The sequence below is a fragment of the Pecten maximus genome, chromosome 19 (assembly GCF_902652985.1).
Source record: "Pecten maximus chromosome 19, xPecMax1.1, whole genome shotgun sequence".
Classification (NCBI taxonomy): domain Eukaryota; kingdom Metazoa; phylum Mollusca; class Bivalvia; order Pectinida; family Pectinidae; genus Pecten; species Pecten maximus.
The window spans coordinates 26,853,169-26,880,631 of NC_047033.1; the positions used below are offsets into that span (position 1 = coordinate 26,853,169).

Genomic DNA, 27,463 nt, shown 5'->3' on the forward strand with positions numbered 1-27,463 from the left:
CTCTGATGTACAGATACCGCCCTGATACACCTCTGATGTACAGATACCGCCCTGATACACCTCTGATGTACAGATACCGCCCTGATACATCTATGTACATAGATACCGCCCTGATACACCTCTGATGTGTACAGATACCGCCCTGATACACCTCTGATGTACACATACCGCCCTGAAACACCTCTGATGTACAGATACCACCCTGATACACCTCTGATGTACAGATACCGCCCTGATACACCTCTGATGTACAAATACCGCCTTGATACACCTCTGATGTACAGATACTGCCCTGATACACCTCTGATGTACAGATACCGCCCTGATACATCTGATGTACACAGAGACCGAACTGAAACACCTCTGATGTACACAGATGACCGAACTGAAACACCTCTGATGTACACAGATTGTGCTACAATACTGAAGTACCCTTCTGATGTACACAGATAATGCCCTGATCCTGAAGTACATCTTTGTTGATTTTGTATGTAGTACATCTTTGTCTGTTTAACAACCCGGTAAGTAAGCAACCAAACAGCAAGAAATCACGATTGAATATTGCATGACTGAAGATAATTGGTTTATTCTAGATGAAGCAATGTGCAGTATTACAAAATAGTCTTTATCTACAAAGTATGGATGAACAACTCTATACAATAATGAGACTATCAATTGGTAGATTTTCCCATGATGGTAAAAAATAGCTATAAAACAAATTTCATCATTATTACAATCTTCAGAATTGGACAATAGTGACATAGAAAGTTACTGACATATAGTACAGGTTATAATACGGTACACGTAAGTACTGTCCAGGTATATATTATACATTTCAAATTAATTCTTTGATTTCAAAAAATATTTCTTCACATCTCCTGAAATTAAAAGAATCTGTCTCAATGTAAGAATTAGGAGTATAATTTTCTCCTCCCCTTTAGGCTTTCCAACAGTTGTCAGTTCTATTGGATACTACCTTGACCTTGACCTTGACCTCTCCTGGATGTGCACTTGGCCATATAACTCACTCCATTAGGAAATATATAAGGAGGTCCCCATCCGCAGCCACCAACAGGAATTGGGCATCATATTGATGCCACCACCTGGAGAATGACATCATATTGGGGTTATCTGAGGTCATCGTATTGAGACCTCCACCAGGAGGGCACCTTATCGATGCCATCCCAAGGATGACATCATAATGAGGCTGCCACCAGCTAGGTAGAGGGCATCATATTGAGGCTACTACCGGTAGAATTACATTGTATTGAGGCCAACACCTGGACAATGACATCATATTGAGGCTACTACCGGTAGAATTACATTGTATTGAGGCCAACACCTGGACAATGACATCATATTGGGGTTATCTGAGGTCATCGTATTGAGGCCTCCACTAGAAAGGCATCTTATCAACGCCATCCCAAGGACGACATCATATTGAGGCTACTACCGGTACAATTACATTGTATTGAGGCCAACACCTGGACAATGAAACTGTATTCAGGTCAACTCCATGACGATTATATCATATTGAGGCTTCAATCAGAGCCCAGTTGTTCAAAAGGTGACAAACTTAATCACTTGAAAATGAAATCTCATTTCTCATTTACTTCAACACCGGAGTAGGTGTATTCCGTAAAATAGGCAGGTAGGAAAAGATTGACAAATACTATACATGCAATTACATAAAACTGTCAAGTTGGTTTTACTAGAAATGATTTTATCAGGATTTTACAATTGTTGTTCTACTGAGATTAGCCTAAACACCTTTTGAACAAGTGGGCCCTGATTGATATTCTCAATATGAGGGTGCCATGGTTGATATTCTCAATATGAGGGTGCCATGGTTGATATTCTCAATATGAGGGTGCCATTGTTGATATTCCCATGAAAGTACACTCAAGTAGCACAGAGAATGTGACGTCCGTTATGACTGATTTCAAATTTAGAAATCAATGGCCAAATTTTGAAATAATATTTGGATTGTGTAGAATATCTGGGATTGATTTTTACAGAGAATATCTGACTACCTGGTACTTGCCTTAGGGCCTCGTGTTTTTAATAAAGCTTTATCAAATAACTCCCCTGTAATAAGTCAAAAGAATGATCACAAAATTAATCATGGTATTATAACTACCGATACAGAAAACGTCCTATGACACGACATTAGATAACATTAGCCATAGATGTATTAGTTCTAAGGTTCTGTAGCTACAATATCATAATATCTCAACTACCGGTGTGACTTACACTGTCAGAATATTAACATTTTAGTTTTCATGTATCAGCCAGAGAAACCATATCCTTCTCAGGAATATTCACAACAAATCTTGGTTCTGTGAAAATCATTATTAATTTCCATTCACATCAGATTGATGAAATTCATCATGTACCTTTTTTATTTTTATTTTCTCCAGTTTGCCAGTGACTTAAATGAGAAATTTCAAGACTGAAATCATAAATCTAACGATAAAATGAAAACTTACCGGTATATAAAAATGTCCATATTATTATTCACATCCTTAATTGATTGGGTCTGTTTACATAATTAATATCAATATTGGATTTATATCCATAGATCTATACATTAAACTTTACATAACTAATATTGGGTTGATATCCATAGATCTAGATCTATACAGGAAACTTTACATAATTAATATTAATTTTGGATTAACATCCATAGATCTATACAGGAGACTTCTATCTTATTATTGGGCTAAAGGTTGTGACATCATAATAAAGTACAGGTAATTTGAGCACTGATTAAGTATTAAATGCCCTTGTTCGTATGTTTTATGTATCAGCATACTTCAGAGTTAAACATGCTACATCTCTGACAAAGAGCACTTATGATTGATTAGAAACAAGAATAGGCTGTTGTGTATATTTTTATACAAAACCAGAAGTTATTCTAATAACGGCCTTTACAGATTGGAGTTTCTCATTTAATCTTCTAAACTTTAAGTGGATAAATAATTATTGCATCCCGGAGAAATTCTATTGTGTTCCGACTCTATCTTTTATATAGCAGTCTTACATTATGAACATTCATTATTAGGAGAGTTATTATTGTTTTTCGTTTGTTCATGTTAGTTTGATATACATCATATTTCTATACTGAAGGTGCCATTTCATGCATTTTTGGGAAAAGCAGTGTATTCTGTCGGCGATGTAACATCTTTAACACAACACAGGTATATATATATATATATAAGAGATATTTCAGTAATATAGTGTTCTTAGAATACAAACAATGGTTTCCCAGACAAAAAGAACCCAATCAACATGCAGAGGACAACATAGTATCAACACTGCACACTGAATGAACGGCTACAAACCAATGAAACATAACCTTATAAAACTGACATTTTAATGACAACAAACATGGGGGAAATATCTAAACATACAAAGGGAGGTAAGAGCTAGAAGACCTGGCCAGGGATATACAGTGGTACAGATAATATAGTGAATATAGTAAAAAAAACTGTCAAAGGAATCAAAAACGCACAAAACAAGGGGAGATAACTGGGAAAATGGTACCATGGTGACAAACAACTGAACTCCTTTATCATGTCGCCAAAATTGGAAAAAATATATAAAATAAAAATGCAGCAATAAAATTTAATTTACCAAATTCGAAAATGATTTTAAAACCTTGTAAAATGAATAAAATAATTGATTTCAGGAGATATACATAGCACCAGATTCCCTGGTTATAAATATGTAAGGAAAGGCGAAGAAATATTTGATGAAATGTATTATTTGGGGTAACTAAATCACATTGTCCCTCCCTTCACTCTGTAAATCACCAAACCACAAGGGATTTACAAACTATGAAAACATACTAATATCAAATCAATGTACCATAGTTACCAGTATAAAGGCATTATATATAGATATATATTATATAACATTATTATCTCTAATTAATATAGCAAAAATATTCTTTGCCTCTTGTGCTATGTACAACGATTTGTAACACCAGACTATTTTTTTATGTGACTGCTTGTTAAAGTAGCCATGAAATATTTTGGTATCGACCCTGTCAAACAGACAGACTCTGTATAATCAATATTATTTTGAGCTCATGCTGAGGTTTTCAGCTTCATCTAAAAATCTGCTGTTCTAACAAGTTAAAATTTTGCTTTTTCGGCTTGACAATAACCATTTATATATACATTTAATACCGAAAGGGACCAACACTCCAAATGAAAAAATATATTGGATTCTAATATTTTTCAGTATGTTTAGTGGCAAGTTCCTGTCAGTACTTCACTTAACACAATACAGCATACCAATCACATTTCATTGTGGACACTCTCACAGACACATGCGTTGTTCATAAAAGGGCACAAATAATATCTCCATAGTAACTATTTCAGTGTCAACTTAAGATAAATTGTACATTTCAAAATAATGAGAAGACAACTTTAGCAGAAATTTCCATTTCATAATAGTTCTTTTTTTACTTTATCAGAAACCCTAGATGTGTATTCTACTGATTTTAAATGTAGTGAGCATCTGAAGATCTGTAATTTTGTTACAAATACGACATTGTTTATTATGTTTCCGATGCCATTCTCCCTAAGGATTAAAATATAATATTGTAAGACTTAATATTGAAGGGGTTAGTACTAGGTGTAAGGTAATTAAAAGGCATCCTACTCAATGTAAGGGATATATTTCAAAAGTAAAATATATGTTGGATGAAATTCCTTCACCAGAAGTTAAAGATTATAATATACTTCAATAATTTATAAAACTTCTTTGTAATTACAGAAACACAATTTACAAACAACTTTGTCAACGTACATCAAAGTTAATACTATGCAGCAAAACATTTTATAAACATGTTTATCTTGCAAGGTCTTTCGAAATTAAATTCAGAAATCTGTCTTGTTTATTCCCTAGATTGTATGTTGTCCGCACATCTGATTGCTCAGTGATGAATACTAAAAATCAGGTGTTAGAAGTTGTGATCACTGGCTGATCACAACTTCTACAAATTTCCTCAAATCCTCACAGCATTCTCCACAAAATCTACTCTCTTCTATCACAGCATCACCAAAGAAACCTATAGCTCTAATCATTCCTCAAAACCTAATGCCTGCTGTAACCACGCCTTATCCACAAAACCTACCCCCTCCTCCAGTTCAAATTTTTACTCAAGTTTTATGTACAGTATAACCTTGCTAAACTTGCCCATCTAATCTGGATCCCTGTCTTATCTAAATCCTTGTCTAATCCGGATCCCTGTCAATACCAGCCGTGATTGTTGGTCTTGGCAATTTTCCTCTTATCAGTCATTAAAACCTATTCTTAATGTTTTTTTCGTTCTGCATTAAACATATTTGAGCAGTAAAATTAACTCAGAGAATGTACAGTCTCATCTAATTCTTACGCAGTATGCGTATATTCCATACCTGAGGAAGTCATGTGATCTAAATTTAACTTAATTGTGTTTAGGAAAACTAATTTACACTATGAAATATAAACAGGATCTGTGAATCCATCCCCCCCCCCCTCGACCTCTTAATTTCTGACCTTTGACCTGAGCGACCTATTGTGTGAGACGGTCCCTGCACCACAAATTTATATATAGCTAGCTGCCAGCCAAACGGAGGAAGAGGTAGAAAAAAAGAAAGAGGCAAAAAGTAGAGAACTTTGTAATATAACCAAATTAATACAAAACTTAGTAGAAGACGAGAGCTTTGTGAATATAACTAAATTAATACAAAACTTAGTAGAAGACGAGAGCTTTGTGATATAACTAAATTAACACTAAACTTGACCAAGGAAGAAACTTGTGGTGTAGACAAACTGTTGTACATTCCATTTCTATGAATCATATAAATATGAAATTTGATGACCAGGAATATGTTATAGCAGACAAACACATTCTGCTGGTGATCTAAGAATTACATGACATGCAGGGGATATTCAAATAAAAGGCCTCGGCCACTAGGTACCACATGTTACATGCAACTCTTCAAAAGAAATTTACAAAGATAAAAAAATTCTACATATATAATGAACATTCAAATTCTGAAAACAACGGGACATTCATGCCATTTCAATTGATATTGATTGCAATTAAAAATTTGTCATCAATTTAACTGGGTAATTGATTCTAATTGAGGTAAATATTTACCTTAGTAGTAATGTTTCAGACACTGTTTTCTAAGCTAACACTTCATACACGAACACTTGTTAGTTAGTGACCATCACGATATATATAGGCATGTAGTCAGGGAGAAATTGTTGGGAAGTACAATACAGCGACTGTACAAAGCTGTCCCATGGGGAACAATATATCGTGTACATACAAATGTACAGCTAGCTTATATAAGGCACTGTTATCGAAATGTCGAAACTGGTGAAGAAATCAACTTTACAACAAGTTAAGTGTGGTCCGTGAACTTCAGGGTAGAAATGCCTAACTGGGTGACCAAGGACACACACACCTTAGAGGACTATAAATGTACTGAATAATTTGGAGAATTAGGTATCAAAAAATCTTGTGTTGCTCATTTTATGTTCAGGACCATCTTCACAGTATACCTCTTTCTTGAGAAATCTTAACAGCTTTTTGTGTAGCTGCTTCATACAGTCAATTTTTACCAGAGAAAACCCGTCACATCTGCTTCCATCAATGTGAAAATTTAACAAAACATTCTCATGAGTACTAATGTAAAACCTGGAGGAAGAAGTTTTGTATCGCTCACAGCTGACAATAAAACATGATCTTCTCATCCGCTCTGTTTCCCATCATCCTCACACACATAAATAACACACTGATCACGGTGAAGTAAGAGCACCATTCCCTTAACAAACCCAAAACAGCCCAAAGTGAAGGAAACAAAGGAGCTCAATAACAAAAGGATCCAAGTCCAACAGAGGTTCATACAATTTCACGATTATCAAATGTAAAAATCAGTTTTGGCATTCAACAGGTGTAAGACATATTAGAAAACCTCACTGTATAAGAACATGTTGACATTCTCTTCTCACTAAGGAAGGTTTCCATCCCTCAGAGGTACCTCAACTGAGAGGATGCACATGCAAAGAGAGTTACCTCCCTTTATTTAAGAATATTTCATTCAAGATCACATTTCAACCCCGGAAGCAATGTTTGATATTCAAAATACAGTTTACAAATGAGAATTTTGAAAATGTATACTGGTATGCTTCAATGCTCAGTAAAATGTCTCAAAAACTCTTAATAATTCCTTCACGAGAACATTTTTCATAAATCTTTGATAATCAAAGGAATATTTTCAAAAATCTAGCAAACCTTTTAGAAAAATGAAGGCTATTTCTGAAATTTTAATGAATTGTTTTAAAAACACACCTGAATCTACTACATTTGTATTATACCTAAAAATCATGATGATTTTTTATCATTAAAGCTTTAACTTACCAATGCAAATATCAATCAAAAATAAGGAATTATAAATGTGACTTCAGAAGAATGAAGATCCTTCCTTCACAAATGTCAAGAATATTTCTATTCCTGTACTTCACCCTAGTTGAGGATATGTAGCATCCTGCCTTACTTAATAAACAAATAAACCCAGTTTTCTGTCCTGCCTCAAGTAAAAAAAATATAATCAGTAGTACAATTCTTTTTCTTATAAGTCAAGACAATACATTAACGCCTAATATAAAGTGATTTTCAAGAGGTGTTTTCTTTCTTCACTTGAAAAGTTAAGAAAGGCAAGGACATCGCCTGTTTGTGATCATCTCATTTCCTGGAGCGTCAGTGTTGATTGACTCGGTAGCTTTACATACACCTGAAAGTTAATTATGAGGACTTCAGACCCCTTATACAATCATCACTAAGATACAGGTTAACAATGTATAAAGATTGAACATGGCCCTGTAGCACAAACAGCACTATAATCCCGTCAGAATGTACACGTGTCACATTTACAAGTTGGTTTGTGCCGTTGGATAGAAGTCTGGTAACTCTGTACCACTAATTCCACCCGTAACATTTAAAAGCAGGCCACGTTGAATTCCACTTTGAAAAAGAATCAGGGCCCATAACTCTGCAATGACAAAAATATTTTGTGTTGCAGCTTTGTCAGTTGATACTGTTCCCTGGTGAAGATGGTAGTATGCTGTTCTCCGATGCCTGTTTGTTTTAAAACACAAAATCACAACCTCAAAAACATGTGACCAGAAGTTGGCAGTCCCTGCTGCGATCTCAGACAGAAAACTCCTCACAGTAAATGTCTTCCTTTTCTGTCCCATCAAAAATGTTTCTATGAGGTCAACTTTGCATATGTTAAATATAAAAGGTCAAATGCATGATCATCACCATCAAGCTAGACCTTAAAAGTTTGGTCAAGGTCATCACTTACAACCTTGACCTTGAGGTCAATGAAGCCACTACTATGAAGAATCTGTGTTAGTTGTATTGGCATTCTGAAGAAGTGTGTATACACTATCCACTTTTGATAGACCCTCAAAGAACGGTATTAAATCCATCAGTTCTGTGTCGGTCATATCATCAAACCAAGACTGCACAGGTACCTACAACAGCCAAAAACTTGTAACAATATTCATTTGACATTAGAGATTCATCAAAATAATTGTCTCAAAAACAATTTAAATAAGAGACCCAGAGGGCCTGTACCACTCACCTTGTTTGATTTGACTAAACACCAAAATAACTGTCTCAAAAACAATTTAAACAAGAGGCCCAGAGGGCCTGTACCGCTCATGATCACCTGGTTGGATTTGACTAAACATCATAATAATTGTCTCTAAAACAATTTTTAAAACTTTCAACGATTTATTTCTCTAGTGTTTATCTGATATGGAGGACTTACAGCATTGTCTGGATGGAAGATGTAAGATGCCGGGGAGTTGTCAATGATTACCACCTGATCCAAGTCTCTCCCAAGTCGGCTCAAATCCTGTAAAGAACAACAGTATACACACAACGTGTAAGTACAATATACAATATCTACAAGGAATCACTGACGATATGAATCCCCTCACAACAACAGTATACACACAACGTGTAAATACAATATACAATATCTACAAGGAATCACTGACGATATGAATCCCCTCACAACAACAGTATACACACAACGTGTAAGTACAATATACAATATCTACAAATAAAGGAATCACTGACGATATGAATCCCCTCACAACAAGAGTCACAAATATCAACCTTGTATAGTGACAGTGCGCTCAATAGTGATCCCAGCTCCTTGAGCTCGTACAAGAGGTGATGGTTGTCAGTTTTATGAAGTATGAAGTATGAAGTTTCAGCTAGGACAATTGGATAATTAATGAAGTGGGTACAGCGATGATGTCATTGGTAATGTCGCTTTATCCCATCGTATCCTTTATTAAGTGACAAACAACGTAATAACGCCATTTAATTGTTTAATTTACTATATATTACTGGTCTATTTATAACGTACGTGAACTATTGTGTACTGCCATAATAACGTTACGTTCATTTTTATAATATATAGTAATACTAAAGTGTACGTATACATATATGTGTATATTCAGTGTAATGAACATGTACTTTTGTAATTGTGTATTGCGTCATACTATATTACATTGTATTCTTTTGTAATGTCTCTCTCATGCAGTGTTCGAAAGTAAAGGTGGTCCGATGGCCCGAGGCTATAGAAAACCTGGCCGGTCTATGTAAAATTTCTAAATGTTGGCCCGAATGACTATGAAAAGTTTGAGTCCTGACATACATTTCAATTCATGTAAACAACATTCCTATACTTTCTGATAAACGTCATTCTATATTACATTGTATTGTTTTGTATTGCGTCATACTATATTACATTGTATTGTTTTGCGTCATACTATATTACATTGTATTGTTTTGTATTGCGTCATACTATATTACATTGTATGGTTTTGTATTGCGTCATACTATATTACATTGTATTGTGTATTGCGTCATACTATATTACATTGTATTGTGTATTGCGTCATACTATATTACATTGTATTGTTTTGTAATGTCTCTCTGATGTGTTGAAAAACACAAAGAAATAAAGAATCTGAATCTCATACGATCAATAAACAAATTATTATCATCAAAGACGGAACAGTCTTTCCAACAACCATCTCTCGTTATCACCGATGTGACAATTATGACTTTACAATAATGATGTCATAATAAAGCTTTGGAAGTATACGTAATAGACATGTAACCTTCAAGTGAGCTCGGTAAAGTTATATAGTGGAGCTGCAGTGTAATGTACATACACTGTACATATCATAACATTCTGCACAGAAATATATAAGGTACAAAAACCTGTGTGGAATTTGATCCGTAGATACTGCTCTTACCTTAACATAGTTGCCCCGATGAAAGACACAGGATTCCCTGAAAAGGCGAGCCCGGAACACACCCCATTTATCTAGCAGGTCTGCCACTGGGTCAGCATACTGCAAAATAATATTACACATCTCATCAGGGACTTATTACACATCTCATCAGGGACTTATTACACATCTCACCAGGGACGTATTACACATCTCACCAGGGTCTTATTACACATCTCACCAGGGACTTATTACACATCTCATCAGGGACTTATTCTACATCTCATCAGGGACTTATTACACATCTCACCAGGGACTTATTACACATCTCACCAGGGACTTATTACACATCTCACCAGGGACTTATTACACATATCATCGGGGACTTATTACACATCTCACCAGGGACTTATTACACATCTCACCAGGGACTTATTACATATCTCACCAGGGTCTTATTACACATCTCACCAGGGACTTATTACACATCTCATCAGTGACTTATTACACATATCACCAGGGACTTATTACACATCTCACCAGGGACTTATTACACATCTCATCAGGGACTTATTACATATCTCACCAGGGACTTATTACATATCTCACCAGGGACTTATTATACATCTCATCAGGGACTTATTACACATCTCATCAGGGACTTATTACACATCCCATCAGGGACGTATTACACATCTCATCAGGGACTTATTATACATCTCATCAGGGACTTATTACACATCTCATCAGGGACTTATTACATATCTCACCAGGGACTTATTACATATCTCACCAGGGACTTATTACACATCTCATCAGGGACTTGTTACACATCTCATCAGGGACTTATTACACATCCCATCAGGGACGTATTACACATCTCATCAGGGACTTATTATACATCTCATCAGGGACTTATTACACATCTCATCAGGGACTTATTACATATCTCACCAGGGACTTATTACATATCTCACCAGGGACTTATTACACATCTCATCAGGGACTTGTTACACATCTCATCAGGGACTTATTACACATCTCATCAGGGACGTATTACACATCTCACCAGGGACTAATTATACATCTCATCAGGGACTTATTACACATCTCATCAGGGACTTATTACACATCCCATCAGGGACGTATTACACATCTCATCAGGGACTTATTATACATCTCATCAGGGACTTATTACACATCTCATCAGGGACTTATTACATATCTCACCAGGGACTTATTACATATCTCACCAGGGACTTATTACACATCTCATCAGGGACTTGTTACACATCTCACCAGGGACTTGTTACACATCTTATCAGGGACTTATTACACATCTCATCAGGGACTTATTACACATCTCATCAGGGACGTATTACACATCTCACCAGGGACTTATTATACATCTCATCAGGGACTTATTACACATCTCACCAGGGACTTATTACACATCTCACCAGGGACTTATTACACATCTCATCAGGGACTTGTTACACATCTCACCAGGGACTTGTTACACATCTCACCAGGGACGTATTACACATCTCACCAGGGACTTATTACACATCTCACCAGGGACTTATTATACATCTCATCAGGGACTTATTACACATCTCACCAGGGACTTATTACACATCTCACCAGGGACTTATTACACATCTCATCAGGGACTTATTATACATCTCATCAGGGACGTATTACACATCTCATCAGGGACGTATTACACATCTCACCAGGGACTTATTATACGTCTCATCAGGGACTTATTACACATCTCATCAGGGACTTATTACACATCTCATCAGGGACTTATTATACATCTCATCAGGGACGTATTACACATCTCATCAGGGACGTATTACACATCTCACCAGGGACTTATTATACGTCTCATCAGGGACTTATTACACATCTCATCAGGGACTTATTACACATCTCACCAGGGACTTAATATACATATCACCATGGACTTATTACACATCTCATCAGGGACTTATTACACATCTCATCAGGGACTTATTATACATCTCATCAGGGACTTATTACACATCTCATCAGGGACTTATTACACATATCACCAGGGACTTATTACACATCTCATCAGGGACTTATTACACATCTCATCAGGGACTTATTATACATCTCATCAGGGACTTATTACACATCTCATCAGGGACTTATTACACATCTCATCAGGGACTTATTATACATCTCATCAGGGACTTATTACACATCTCATCAGGGACTTATTACATATCTCACCAGGGACTTATTACACATCTCATCAGGGACTTATTACACATCTCATCAGGGACTTATTACACATCTCACCAGGGACTTATTACACATCTCATCAGGGACTTATTACACATCTCATCAGGGACTTATTACACATCTCACCAGGGACTTATTACACATCTCATCAGGGACTTATTACACATCTCATCAGGGACTTATTATACGTCTCATCAGGGACTTATTACATATCTCATCAGGGACTTATTACACATCTCATCAGGGACTTTTACACATCTCATCAGGGACTTATTACACATCTCATCAGGGACTTATTACACATCTCATCAGGGACTTATTACACATCTCATCAGGGACTTATTACACATCTCATCAGGGACTTAATACACATCTCATCAGGGACTTATTACACATCTCATCAGGGACTTGTTACACATCTCATCAGGGACTTATTACACATCTCATCAGGGACTTATTACACATCTCACCAGGGACTTATTACACATCTCATCAGGGACTTATTACACATCTCATCAGGGACTTATTATACGTCTCATCAGGGACTTATTACACATCTCATCAGGGACTTATTACACATCTCACCAGGGACTTATTATACATCTCATCAGGGACTTATTACACATCTCATCAGGGACTTATTACACATCTCATCAGGGACTTATTACACATCTCATCAGGGACTTATTATACGTCTCACCAGGGACTTATATAATTATTATACATCTCATCAGGGACTTATTACACATCTTATCAGGGACTACGTTTCCTGCGTGTCAGCATTTCATATTTTGTTAAACAATTCAACAGATTTTACTTAACCATAATTTTATTTCTATGAACATATTAACCCCTACAGTATATATTATCTTTCTAAAATGTACAAATACTACTTTGTAAACCCTACCTTTGCCAGACTGGCAGTAAATAGTACACATTCAAACATTTCGCCCATTTTTTTCAGGAATTCATCAACATAAGGCCTCTTTAGGACATACACCTGAAATAGATAGAAAAAGTGATGGGTTCACACAGACAAACAGTTTTGAGCAAATGAAAGGTCAAGATAAACATTGATCCAGTCTACACACACTGAGCACTGTATAATTAGTGCCTTGTATTATAGAAAAACAATAGGAGTTCACGGTTTTTTAACGGCCCCATTCCCAATTGAAATTATTTCATATTTTAAGCCAAATTCACAAAATCTTCAGTTTACTCCTGAAAAAATCTTTCCCAATTTACCAATTTTCTTCCCAAAATTAGACAAAAAGGCCCTTTCCCAAATCAGTGAGAAAAACCCCTGGAGTTACAGATAGTTGTAAACCCCTGCAAAAACAAGGGAGATAACACATGGGTTGTATATAAAACAATTTTTTTATTGTCTGGAAATATTCTGTCTTTATAGGTTCCACCATTATAAAGCGTGAGACTTACCTGGTGTACCGTTCCCTCTATTTCCACAGGAACAATGAAGTCTGCATTATTTATAGGCTGAAAGAGAACGAGTACAGAACTATCAAATCTGCAATATTTATAGACTGAAACAAAACAAGTACAGAACTATCAAATCTGCAATATTTATAGACCAAAACAAAACAAGTACAGAACTATCAAATCTGCAATATTTATAGACCAAACAAGAGGCCCAGGGGCCTTAACGGTCATCTGACTCTAAATTAAAAACCTTCTATTATTGTAGTATGTATTCTCTGTAGCAAGTATATAGTGGCACTGTTGGCCATGGTGGCCATCTTGGATTTCTGACCGATCCAATAAATAACAACACTTGACCAGAACCATCTCAGGATCATTTCTGGTAAGTAACAGCTGAATCCCACTGATGGAATTTGAGAAGAAGTTTGGAATAGGTGTTGTTCAGGAAAAACCATGATTGCACAATCATGTTACAAAATGGCCGCCGTGGCTACCATGTCGAAGCTTTTACGAAGCCAAAAAATAACCACACTTTGTTGCCTCTCCTTCCTTAACATCCTCACCAATTTCCAGCTCAATCGCACCAGTGGAACTGGAGAAGAAGTTTAAAACGTGTTTTTCAAGATGGTTGCCATGGCGGCCATCTTGGATTTCTGACCGACTTGAAAAATAACAACACTTGGTCAAGACCATCTCAGGATCATTTCTGCTTAGTAAGAGCTGAATCCCACTGGTGGAATTTGAGAAGAAGTTTGATATAGGTGTTGTTCAGAAGAACAATGATTGCGCAATCATGTTACAAATGGCCGCCGTGGCTGCCATGTCAAAGTTTTTACGAGGCTGAAAAATAACAACACTTTGTTGCCTCTCCTTCCTTAACATCCTCACCAATTTCCAGCTCAATCGCACCAGTGGAACTGGAGAAGAAGTTTAAAACGTGTTTTTCAAGATGGTTGCCATGGCGGCCATCTTGGATTTCTGACTGACTTGAAAAATAACAACACTTGGTCAGGACCATCTCAGGATCATTTCTGGTTAGTTAAAGCTGAATCCCACTGATGGAATTTGAGAAGAAGTTTGAAATAGGTGTTGTTCAGAAGAACAATGATTGCGCAATCATGTTACAAAATGGCTGCCGTGGCTGCCATGTCAAAGTTTTTACGAAGCCGAAAAATAACAACACTTTATTGGCTCTCTTTCCTTAACATCCTCACCAATTTCCAGCTCAATCACACCAGTGGAACTGGAGAAGAAGTTTAAAATGTGTTTTTCAAGATGGTTGCCATGGTGGCCATCTTGGATTTCTGACCGACCTGAAAAATAACAACACTTCCTCAGGACCATCCCAGGATCATTTCAGGCAAGTTTCAGCTCAATCTCACCAGTGGAACTTTAGAAGAAGTTTCAAATGTGTTTTCAAAATGGCGGCAATTGCGGCCATCTTGGATTTCGGACCGACCCGAAAATTAACAACACTTGGTCAGGACCATCCCAGCATCATTTCAGGCAAGTTTCAGCTCAATCCTACTGGTGGAACTTGAGAAGAAGTTTAAAATGTGAAAAGTTTACGCACGGCGCACGGCGCACGGCAGACGGCGCACGACAACGGACGAAGCATGATGACTATAGGTCATCCTGACCCTTCGGGTCAGATGACCTAAAAAAGAGTATAGATCTATTTGCAGGCTGAAACAAAACGGAAAAGCTTGAGTTGGATGACCTAAGGTCAAATATTTACTCAGAAAGGGAGATTTAGACTGACCTTAAATGAGCTGTGGACAAGTGTTTCGTCGAGGTCTATAACGACACATTTCCTGTTCATGTCCTGGTGTCGCACCTGAGACAGTAGATACTTCTCTGGAGGAGCCTGTCAAAATCAACCAAGCATAATACTTGAGAGTTTGGGAAATAGTTGCTTTGCAGGTCCTAAACAACGACTATCACTTATATATAATTACCAGGTAAGTTTTATTTATCTTTTATCAAACCAAGGAAATAAAAGTTACACAACGAGTGGTTTTTGTATATGGTATTTCTTCCACTCAAGTAAGTTGCTTTTCAAAAGTTTAAAAACACGAGCTTTAGGGATACTCACACTTGGGTTGTCACTTTGCACCTAGACCTGTCCCACTACGTACCTAGACCTGTCCCACTACGTACCTAGACCTGTCCCACTACGTACCTAGACCTGTCCCACTACGTACCTAGACCTGTCCTATACTCACCCTTGGGTTTTCACTACGTACCTACACCTGTCCCACTATGTACCTAGACCTGTCCCACTACATACCTAGACCTGTCCTATACTCACCCTTGGGTTGTCACTACGTACCTAGACCTGTACGTCCCACTAAGTACCTAGACCTGTCCCACTACGTACCTAGACCTGTCCCACTACGTACCTAGACCTGTCCTATACTCACCCTTGGGTTGTCACTACGTACCTAGACCTGTCCCACTATGTACCTAGACCTGTCCCACTATGTACCTAGACCTGTCCCACTACGTACCTAGACCTGTCCTATACTCACCCTTGGGTTGTCACTACGTACCTAGACCTGTCCTATACTCACACTTGGGTTGTCACTACGTACCTAAACCTGTCTTACTACGTACCTAGACCTGTCCCACTACGTACCTACACCTGTCCCACTACGTACCTAGACCTGTCCTATACTCACCCTTGGGTTGTCACTACGTACCTAGACCTGTCCCACTATGTACCTAGACCTGTCCCACTATGTACCTAGACCTGTCCCACTACGTACCTAGACCTGTCCTATACTCACCCTTGGGTTGTCACTACGTACCTAGACCTGTCCTATACTCACACTTGGGTTGTCACTACGTACCTAAACCTGTCTTACTACGTACCTAGACTTGTCCCACTACGTACCTACACCTGTCCCACTACGTACCTACACCTGTCACACTACGTACCTAGACCTGTCCTATACTCACCCTTGGGTTGTCACTACGTACCTAGACCTGTCCCACTACGTACCTAGACCTGTCCCACTACGTACCGACACCTGTCCCACTACGTACCTACACCTGTCCTACTACGTACCTACACCTGTCCCACTACGTACCTACACCTGTCCCACTACGTACCTAGACCTGTCCCACTACGTACCTAGACCTGTCCCACTATGTACCTAGACCTGTCCTACTACGTACCTAGACCTGTCCCACTACGTACCTAGACCTGTCCCACTATGTACCTAGACCTGTCCTACTACGTACCTAGACCTGTCCCACTACGTACCTAGACCTGTCCTACTACGTACCTACACCTGTCCCACTACGTACCTACACCTGTCCCACTACGTACCTACACCTGTCCCACTACGTACCTACACCTGTCCCACTACGTACCTACACCTGTCCCACTACGTACCTACACCTGTCCCACTACGTACCTACACCTGTCCCACTACGTACCTACACCTGTCCTATACTCACCCTTGGGTTGTCACTACGTACCTAGACCTGTCCCACTACGTACCTACACCTGTCCCACTATGTACCTAGACCTGTCCCACTACGTACCTACACCTGTCCCACTACGTACCTACACCTGTCCTATACTCACCCTTAGGTTGTCACTACGTACCTACACCTGTCCTATACTCACCCTTGGGTTGTCACTACGTACCTAGACCTGTCCTATACTCACACTTGGGTTGTCACTACGTTACCTAGACCTGTCCTACTACATACCTAGACCTGTCCCACTACGTACCTAGACCTGTTCCAATCGTACATAAACCTGTCCCACTACGACCTTACACCTGTCCAACTAAGTAACCTACACAGTCCCACATACGACCTACACCTGTCCACTACGTACCTACACTGTCCCACTACGTAAGGTCTAAACTGTCCTACGACGTACCTACACCTGTCCTATAATCACCCTTGGGTTGTCACTACGGACCTAGACCTGTCCCAATACGTCCTACACTGTCCACACGTACCTACACCGTCCCACTACGTACCTAGACCTGTCCCACTAGTACCTAGACTGTCACACCTAAGGACCTACACCTGTCCCATAAGTACCTAGACGGTCCAATAGGTTACCTAGACCTGTCCCACTCGTACCTACACCTGTCCCACTACGTACATACACCTCACACTACGTACCTACACCTGTCCCACTACGTACCTACACCTGTCCCACTACGTACCTACACCTGTCCCATTACGTACCTAGACCGGTCCCACTAGGTACCTAGACCTGTCCCACTACGTACCTACACCTGTCCCACTACGTACCTACACCTGTCCCACTACGTACCTACACCTGTCCCACTACGTACCTACACCTGTCCCACTACGTACCTACACCTGTCCCACTACGTACCTACACCTGTCCCACTACGTACCTAGACCTGTCCCACTACGTACCTAAACCTGTCCTATACTCACCCTTGGGTTGTCACTACGTACCTAGACCTGTCCTATACTCACACTTAGGTTGTCACTACGTACCTAGACCTGTCCCACTATGTACCTAGACCTGTCCCACTACGTACCTACACCTGTCCCACTACGTACCTAAACCTGTCCCACTACGTACCTAAACCTGTCCTATACTCACCCTTGGGTTGTCACTACGTACCTAGACCTGTCCTATACTCACACTTGGGTTGTCACTACGTACCTAGACCTGTCCCACTACGTACCTACACCTGTCCCACTACGTACCTACACCTGTCCCACTACGTACCTAAACCTGTCCTATACTCACCCTTGGGTTGTCACTACGTACCTAGACCTGTCCCACTACGTACCTAGACCTGTCCCACTACGTACCTACACCTGTCCCACTACGTACCTACACCTGTCCCACTACGTACCTACACCTGTCCCACTACGTACCTACACCTGTCCCACTACGTACCTACACCTGTCCCACTACGTACCTACACCTGTCCCACTACGTACCTACACCTGTCCCACTACGTACCTACACCTGTCCTATACTCACCCTTGGGTTGTCACTACGTACCTAGACCTGTCCCACTACGTACCTAGACCTGTCCCACTACGTACCTAGACCTGTCCCACTACGTACCTACACCTGTCCCACTACGTACCTACACCTGTCCTATACTCACCCTTAGGTTGTCACTACGTACCTAGACCTGTCCTATACTCACCCTTGGGTTGTCACTACGTACCTAGACCTGTCCCACTATGTACCTAGACCTGTCCCACTATGTACCTAGACCTGTCCCACTACGTACCTAGACCTGTCCTATACTCACCCTTGGGTTGCACTACGTACTGACCTGCCTATACCACTTGGTTTTCACTACGTACCTAAACCTGTCTACTCGTCCCTAGACCGTCCACTATACCTACACCTGTCCCATACGTACCTAGACCCGTCCTATAATCCACCTTGGTTTCACTACGTACAACCTGTCCCACTATGTACCTTGAACCTGTCCCACTATGTACCTAGACCTGTCCCCACTACCTAGACCTGTCCTATACTCACCCTTGGGTTTCACCTACGTACCTTAAACCGTCCCTATACCACCTTGGGTTTCACTACGTACCTAAACCTGTCCTACTAATAGACTTGCCACTACACCTACAAACCCGTCCCACTACGTACCTACAACCTGTCCCACTTTCGTACCTAGACCGTCCTATACCCCCCTTGGGTGTCACTACGTACCTAGACCTGTCCCACTACGTACCTAGACCTGTCCCACTACGTACCTACACCTGTCCCACTACGTACCTACACCTGTCCTACTACGTACCTAGACCTGTCCCACTACGTACCTACACCTGTCCCACTACGTACCTAGACCTGTCCCACTACGTACCTAGACCTGTCCACTATGTACCTTAGACTCTGTCCTACTACGTACCTAGACCGTCCCACTACGTACCTAGACCTGTCCCACTATGTACCTAGACCTGTCCTACTACGTACCTAGACCTGTCCCACTACGTACCTAGACCTGTCCAACTACGTACCTACACCTGTCCCACTACGTACCTACACCTGTCCCACTACGTACCTACACCTGTCCCACTACGTACCTACACCTGTCCCACTACGTACCTACACCTGTCCCACCTAGTACCTACACCTGTCCCACTACGTACATACACCTGTCCTATACTCACCCTTGGGTTGTCCACTACGTACCTAGACCTGTTCCCACTACGTACCTACACCGTCCCACTATGTACCTAGACCTGTCCCACTACGTACCTACACCTGTCCCACTACGTACCTACACCTGTCCTATACTCACCCTTAGGTTGTCACTACGTACCTACACCTGTCCTATACTCACCCTTGGGTTGTCACTACGTACCTAGACCTGTCCTATACTCACACTTGGGTTGTCACTACGTTACCTAGACCTGTCCTACTACATACCTAGACCTGTCCCACTACGTACCTAGACCTGTCCAACTACGTACCTACACCTGTCCCACTACGTACCTACACCTGTCCCACTACGTACCTACACCTGTCCCACTACGTACCTACACCTGTCCCACTACGTACCTACACCTGTCCCACTACGTAAGGTCTACACCTGTCCTACTACGTACCTACACCTGTCCTATACTCACCCTTGGGTTGTCACTACGTACCTAGACCTGTCCCACTACGTACCTACACCTGTCCCACTACGTACCTACACCTGTCCCACTACGTACCTAGACCTGTCCCACTACGTACCTAGACCTGTCCCACTACGTACCTACACCTGTCCCACTACGTACCTAGACCGGTCCCACTAGGTACCTAGACCTGTCCCCACTACGTACCTACACCTGTCCCACTACGTACCTAGACCTGTCCCACTACGTACCTAGACCTGTCACACTACGTACCTAGACCTGTCCTATACTCACCCTTGGGTGGTCACTACGTACCTAGACCTGTCCTACTACGTACCTAGACCTGTCCTAATACGTACCTAGACCTGTCCCACTACATACCTAGACCTGTCCCACTACGAACCTAGACCTGTCCCACTACGTACCTAGACCTGTCCCACAACGTACCTAAACCTGTCCCACAACGTACCTAGACCTGTCCCACTACGTACCTAGACCTGTCCCACTACGTACCTAGACCTGTCCTATACTCACACTTGGGTTGTCACTACGTACCTCAACCTGTCCTACTACGTACCTAAACCTGTCCCACTACGTACCTACACCTGTCCCACTACGTACCTACACCTGTCCCACTACGTACCTACACCTGTCCCACTACGTACCTACACCTGTCCCACTACGTACCTACACCTGTCCCACTACGTACCTACACCTGTCCTATACTCACCCTTGGGTTGCCATTCTCCTCCACTACAGGCACCTGACAGTTAGTCTGAGGGTTGTTGTTGTTGGTTGTACCAAAACAGCAGAAAAAAGAACTAAATATTCCTCGGTTTCTCGGCTTCTTCACGGCATTATTATTGGCATTGTTCGCCGGCGTGCCTGAAACAACAAAGGTCAAGTTAAATATTCACATATTAATATAGTACTACTATATATATAGCTATCATAAACTAGAAAATGTCTGCAAGACATAAATGACCTCGAGCTCGCTGCCACTTGACACCCCGAAAACACAATTTGTTTAGGATCACATGAGCAGTTCCTGAGATTAGCTCGTTACATTGCATAGGGGACAGGACGGGAGACACTATACCCCCCCCTAAACCATGTATCCTGAGTCAGTTGTTTTAAAGTCACAACATCAAAAAAGAATAATAACGAGTAAATTATACACATTAGATCTTTAAGAGTCACCATCTGTGCAACAAATTATCTTGAGTTACACTCTTTTAGAGTCATGGAACCTGGGCCACAAATTTCCCTGAATGAGCTAGCTCTTTTACAGTTAGGATATCTGGGCCAGAAATTAATTTGTTCAGCTTTTGACATTCATTTTGACATTACCATTGGCAAATCACATGATCATGATCATGGGCAAAATATAACAGGCCTATGTTTTAAAATTCTTAGAGAACTTTAAACTGACGAACATATACATGTACTCTTCAAAATTAGCTGCATACCTTACAACATATTTTATAGAAGAATGATTAACACAATGGTTTTGATTTTCCTATTGTGTTAATATAATAATTATATATAGAGTAAATATATGTATAGCATCGATCCCTGGCCTCCTTTCCCAACCTAAGGTTATCACATATCAGTGTTCATGTGCTAGTTTGCTATATTGTGATAAACGTTGACTGTCGATAAAAAAAATGAATCTATTAGCCATGTGTACAGGGTTTACGGAGATGCAGGTTAAGACAATGGGTTTAATGGTCAACATCCTGGTTTCACTGGTAAAATTTCATTTTCTTATGCTATATATGAAATTGAACATGTTTGAGGCTCATTAATTATAATATGACAGCTGGTGACTTCATTGTCACCTAACTAGTTCTTACTTTAAATATGGGGGCACTGACACTACCTGGATTTTTACCTGGACTTGACCTAGATTAGCAGTGACATTTATAGTTTGTTGGCATCTGTGAACAGGAGTCTCTTTCAGGGATGTCCATATGTAATGAAACCCTTTATTCATACATTAATTTTGATAACTAGCTGTGTTGACATGTTGTATATTTCTTGTAAATAAACTTTACAAGAACATATATTTCCGAATTCTCTGTTATAAATATATTGTCTTATTATCTTTTGATTAAAGAAATACTAATAGTATGGTCCCTTTGTATAATCTCTTAAATTTTCCTTTTATGTTCTCTTATCAAAATAACAATTGCAAAATTCTGTAATATGAATTCGCTTGAGCTATTGTGCCATAGAATATTTGTAGCAAGTTTCATAAAAATCTGCTCATAAATAAAGTCTAGAGAGCACTAACAAAGAAAAGTTACCGGACGGTCAGGACAGGGTATACCATTATACAACCCGTTGGCGGGTGTATAAAATTATATAAAATCTGTAAAAAAAAAAAGTGTTTAATGGTAAATCAAATAGATGAGTAGGCTGTATGTGTACCAATATTACCAACAGACTGTACATGGTTGTATATCCATTTGACCAGCTCCTCTACTTCCTGTATAACACCACAACAACAGCCATTCCCTTCCATAACTGACAATTACAAAGTTTACTCTGGTTCCTCATAAAGGACAAGGTTTCATCCTCAGCATTTGTACACACACCAGCACTGGATGTACCAAGAAATGTAGACAGAACTGTCTTGGCATAATATCTTAGTAATAAAGATAGCCGTTCTAGTCGACACGACCAAAGCACAATTTTTAAAGTTACCAAAATCAATAAAATGATAAATTCAATGAGGATTATATCCTAGCGGCTTGTCATCTGTATACATGTACAACCAAACAGAACGACTCCAACAATATCTATATATAGATCTAGACATATAAAGCCTTAATGACGATTTGAATCCGATCAAGGACAGCAGCGATGTCCAGTGTACATGTCTCGTGTTGGTGCCATACAACATGGACAAATTAGTGTGGTCCCGACCGCTCTCTGCCATCAATTGATGTATGGCTTCTACACGGTCTCCTACTAATCAATGTGCTGCAGTATAGCACAGATTTGTATTTGAACATGAAACTGTGCTGTTGATCTGCAGATGTGAAGTTGCCATGAACACAAAATTTACAAATCATTCCTGCAAGCAACTACACACAGCCATCAATGTTTACAACATAGCAAATGTCAGAAATAAAGTTGACCAATAAAAGAAGCTGTTACATCCAGTGCTAAACACCAGAGCCATTCAAATCATCTGTTACATGGCTTGAAGAAAGATTATATTGACCAATCTTAAAGAATGTTTGTTACTGGATATTGTATAGAACTATAAAAGTCTTAAGTGTTTCTACCAAGGTCGATGTCAGTACGACAGCTTGCTCTCAGAGGAAAGATTTAAACATGTATATAGCACCAATTCAACAGTACAGAAGACATCAAAATCTCTCCGAGCATATAATACAGGTTCAAGGGAAATAACTCTTACTTAAATATGTAGGAAACTAAAACTAAATTTGTCCGATTAAATATAATTGAAAGGGAAACATACTTCCTTTTTTTAATTACATAAATGTATATATAAACCGGAAAAAAAATTTGCGTAATTTTCAAACTTGCTGTGTTATGAAGTTGTCACAAGGTATAACATACATACAGTACCTGTATAAAGATCTTGTTCAATGTGGACATGCCTTCTACATGCACATGTTTAGTACATATAATATACTTATAGTTTTTATTACACACAATTTGTGTGACAATATTCAATATTATAGGGATACTGAAATGCATGCATTTTTTTTCAATTTTAGAAACATTTATTGCATGATGGTCATACTGATTTTCTAATTTGGGTAAAAATCAAACTTTAAAACTGACATATATAAACCTCCAACAAGCACTTTCATTAGTTTCACTTTCAGTAAAGAAATAATCTACGAACTTGATATTGATTCAAACCATAAGAGCTAAACCTGCTATCATGTTATAATGTGGTATTGAGTATAACCGATTTTCTATTTGAAGGAACAGTAACCTTGGTCTTTGACCTCCAATCTAAAAGCAATCCCAAGGACGCCCTCATTGGTCATAAAATATAAACTAACTTCCAGTTAAGTAACCCTAGTCTTTGATGCTTGACCTCAAATGAAACCTAATTATACACTCTCATCTCTCAATAAGGAAGAAATGTATGAAGTTTGAGCTTGATGAACTCAACTAAAATGACAATTTGGTAAGTTGCCAAGGGAAGCACCAAGCTTTTTCCGGGGACTTTTTATAACAGAATTGTATTTCATGAGATATCCCAAATCTTTACTTTTAAAAATATTAAAATATCCACCCCGGCCCGTTGAACAGTGACCTTGATTTTTACCCAAAACCCTGAAACTTCAACTTGACATAAATTTAGCAACTCATACTGAAGTTATTTACCAACTTTCATCAACATACCTTGAAGCATGGCTAAAGAAAAGTGTGGAAAACCGAGAGGACGGACGGATAGGGAGAAAACCTATAGCCCCCCCCCCCCCCCCCTGTAGGGGAAAGTAAATGATGTTATTCCCATTTTTTTTCTGGAAACACAAAACAACCTAATAGCACATTGTATTATGATAAAGGTACAAGAGTCTAGTACTGTAGGGGCTATACACACTTGGCACTCGCATATGATTTTATCACAAGCTTGTTAGCTTCTGGTGCATATATAATGTATGCACTATTGATGATCAAGTCATAAAAAAATTTTCAGTGCACATTTTGGTTCCCTGGGTCGTATGGTGAAAGGTAAAAATATTATCTTCACCACACAGAACGGAGTGGATAATATACAGCTGTCGTTAAGAAACATGTAATTTGGAAAATCTTTGTTAATTGAATCAAAGCGACTACTGTACCATTGCTCTCTGCCGCATGTATTCATATACAGTCAAACCTGTCTATAAAGGACACCAAAGGGACAGATCAAAAAGTGTCCTTTATAGACAGGCGTCCTTTATACAGAGGTTATCTATATAGTAAATTGGAAGGAGTGGGTCTGATGAGTTTGTCCTTTATAGACAGGTGTCCTTTATACTGAGGTTATCTATATAGTAAACTGGAAGGAGTGGGTCTGATGAGTCTATCCTTTATAGACAGGTGTCCTTTATACAGAGGTTAATTATATAGTTTATTGGAAAGAGTGGGTCTGATGAGTCTATCCTTTATAGACAGGTGTCCTTTATACAGAGGTTATCTATATAGTTAATTGGAAGGAGTGTCTCTGATGAGTCTATCCTTTATAGACAGGTGTCCTTTATACAGAGGTTATTTATATAGTTAATTGGAAGGAGTGTCTCTGATGAGTTTGTCCTTTATAGACAGGTGTCCTTTATACAGAGGTTATCTATATAGTTAATTGGAAGGAGTGGCTCTGATGAGTCTATCCTTTATAGACAGGTGTCCTTTATACAGAGGTTATCTATATAGTTAATTGGAAGGAGTGGCTCTGATGAGTGTCCTTTATAGACAGGTGTCCTTTATACAGAGGTTAATTATATATAAATTGGAAGGAGTGGGTCTGATGAGTTTGTCCTTTATAGACAGGTGTCCTTTATACAGAGGTTATCTATATAGTTAATTGGAAGGAGTGGCTCTGAAGAGTCTATCCTTTATAGACAGGTGTCCTTTATGCAGAAGTTATCTATATAGTTAATTGGAAGGAGTGGCTCTGATTAGACAATTGCAAATGTCCTTTATATAGAGGTGTCCTTTATAACAGGTTTAACTGTAATTAATTCTGACAAGACAAAGTATGGATACATGAATCCGACAACAAAGTTATAAAATGATATTTACCTGTTGTATTATAAAGCAGGCCCGATCTACCTGTTTATCAGTCACACACTTTCCATGTACTCCCATCCCCTCCTACTCACACAGCCCAAGCTGTACACTGTCACTGATATGCTCAGTCACTAGTTGTCTAGAATCTCAGTAATGTCTAGTATGGCTGCACTCGTACTGCCTTTGTGATTAAGTCGGAGGAAATCTCACTTTTTTTCGCCTCCATTCCAGGACTATAGATATCTTTGATGTATATATAATGGGGTTTCCAACATGTCCATGTGTTAAAACAAGGGGATCATGGACCAGAGCTTGCATCCCTTTCCAAATCTGTTACTATATGTCTAAACCTTGTAACCTTGGGAGTATTTCAAGTTCATTTATCAAATGTCTATATATACAATTACGAGAACAAACTTTAGATAATGTATCATGTTTGACCGTTAGTTCATAAATATAAATTATGGAAGACAATATTCTCACTTCAAATTGCCTTAAAATTTTAAACAAATTTGACCCTCTGACCTTTGAATCACAGGTCAATTATATACAACATCCACACGTACAGTAACTGTTGAAGTTAAATAAATGAGACCATCATGGTCCTTAATTAGTATCAGTATACAGACGATTTTATTTCCCCTTGATTCTTTATTGATCAGAATTAAAACTGATTGACCAGCTATGAGACAATGCATGGATTGGCTACAAATAAACTTCTTTCCTCTTGAACTGACCCCCAAATGGTGATTCTAGTCAAAAGCCACCCCTATTAAATTGGTCAATGTCATATTTGATTTATACGTGCAGACTGTGGAGACTGCAGATAATTGGACATTTAAACTTCCCCTTTTGCTGAAGCTGTACCCTTCCTCCTCTGAAGCTATTCCCTCCCTCCCTCTAAAAGCTCTACGTATATGATTCCTCCCTCTGGAGCCGTTCCCTTCCTCGTCTGGAGCCGTTCCCTTCCTCGTCTTGAGCCGTTAACGTTCCCTTCCTCCTCTAAAACTGTTCCCTTCCTCCTCTGGAGCCATTAACGTTCCCTTCCTCC

General features: G+C 39.3%; 1 protein-coding gene across 1 annotated transcript in view; it reads right to left on the reverse strand.

Moving 5' to 3' along the window:
- Positions 1–566: 566 nt before the first annotated feature.
- The window catches only part of LOC117317560 (carboxy-terminal domain RNA polymerase II polypeptide A small phosphatase 1-like), a 31,745-nt gene continuing 4,848 nt past the window's right edge, over positions 567–27,463 (reverse strand). Inside the window, exons 2-8 of the mRNA XM_033872385.1 lie at positions 21,377–21,531; positions 15,803–15,907; positions 14,041–14,097; positions 13,511–13,603; positions 10,351–10,449; positions 8,844–8,930; positions 567–8,544 (exon numbers count right to left, since the gene is read on the reverse strand). Coding sequence (XP_033728276.1) covers positions 8,404–8,544; positions 8,844–8,930; positions 10,351–10,449; positions 13,511–13,603; positions 14,041–14,097; positions 15,803–15,907; positions 21,377–21,531 — 737 coding nt within the window. The 3' untranslated portion in view covers positions 567–8,403. The remainder of the gene's footprint in view (positions 8,545–8,843; positions 8,931–10,350; positions 10,450–13,510; positions 13,604–14,040; positions 14,098–15,802; positions 15,908–21,376; positions 21,532–27,463) is intronic.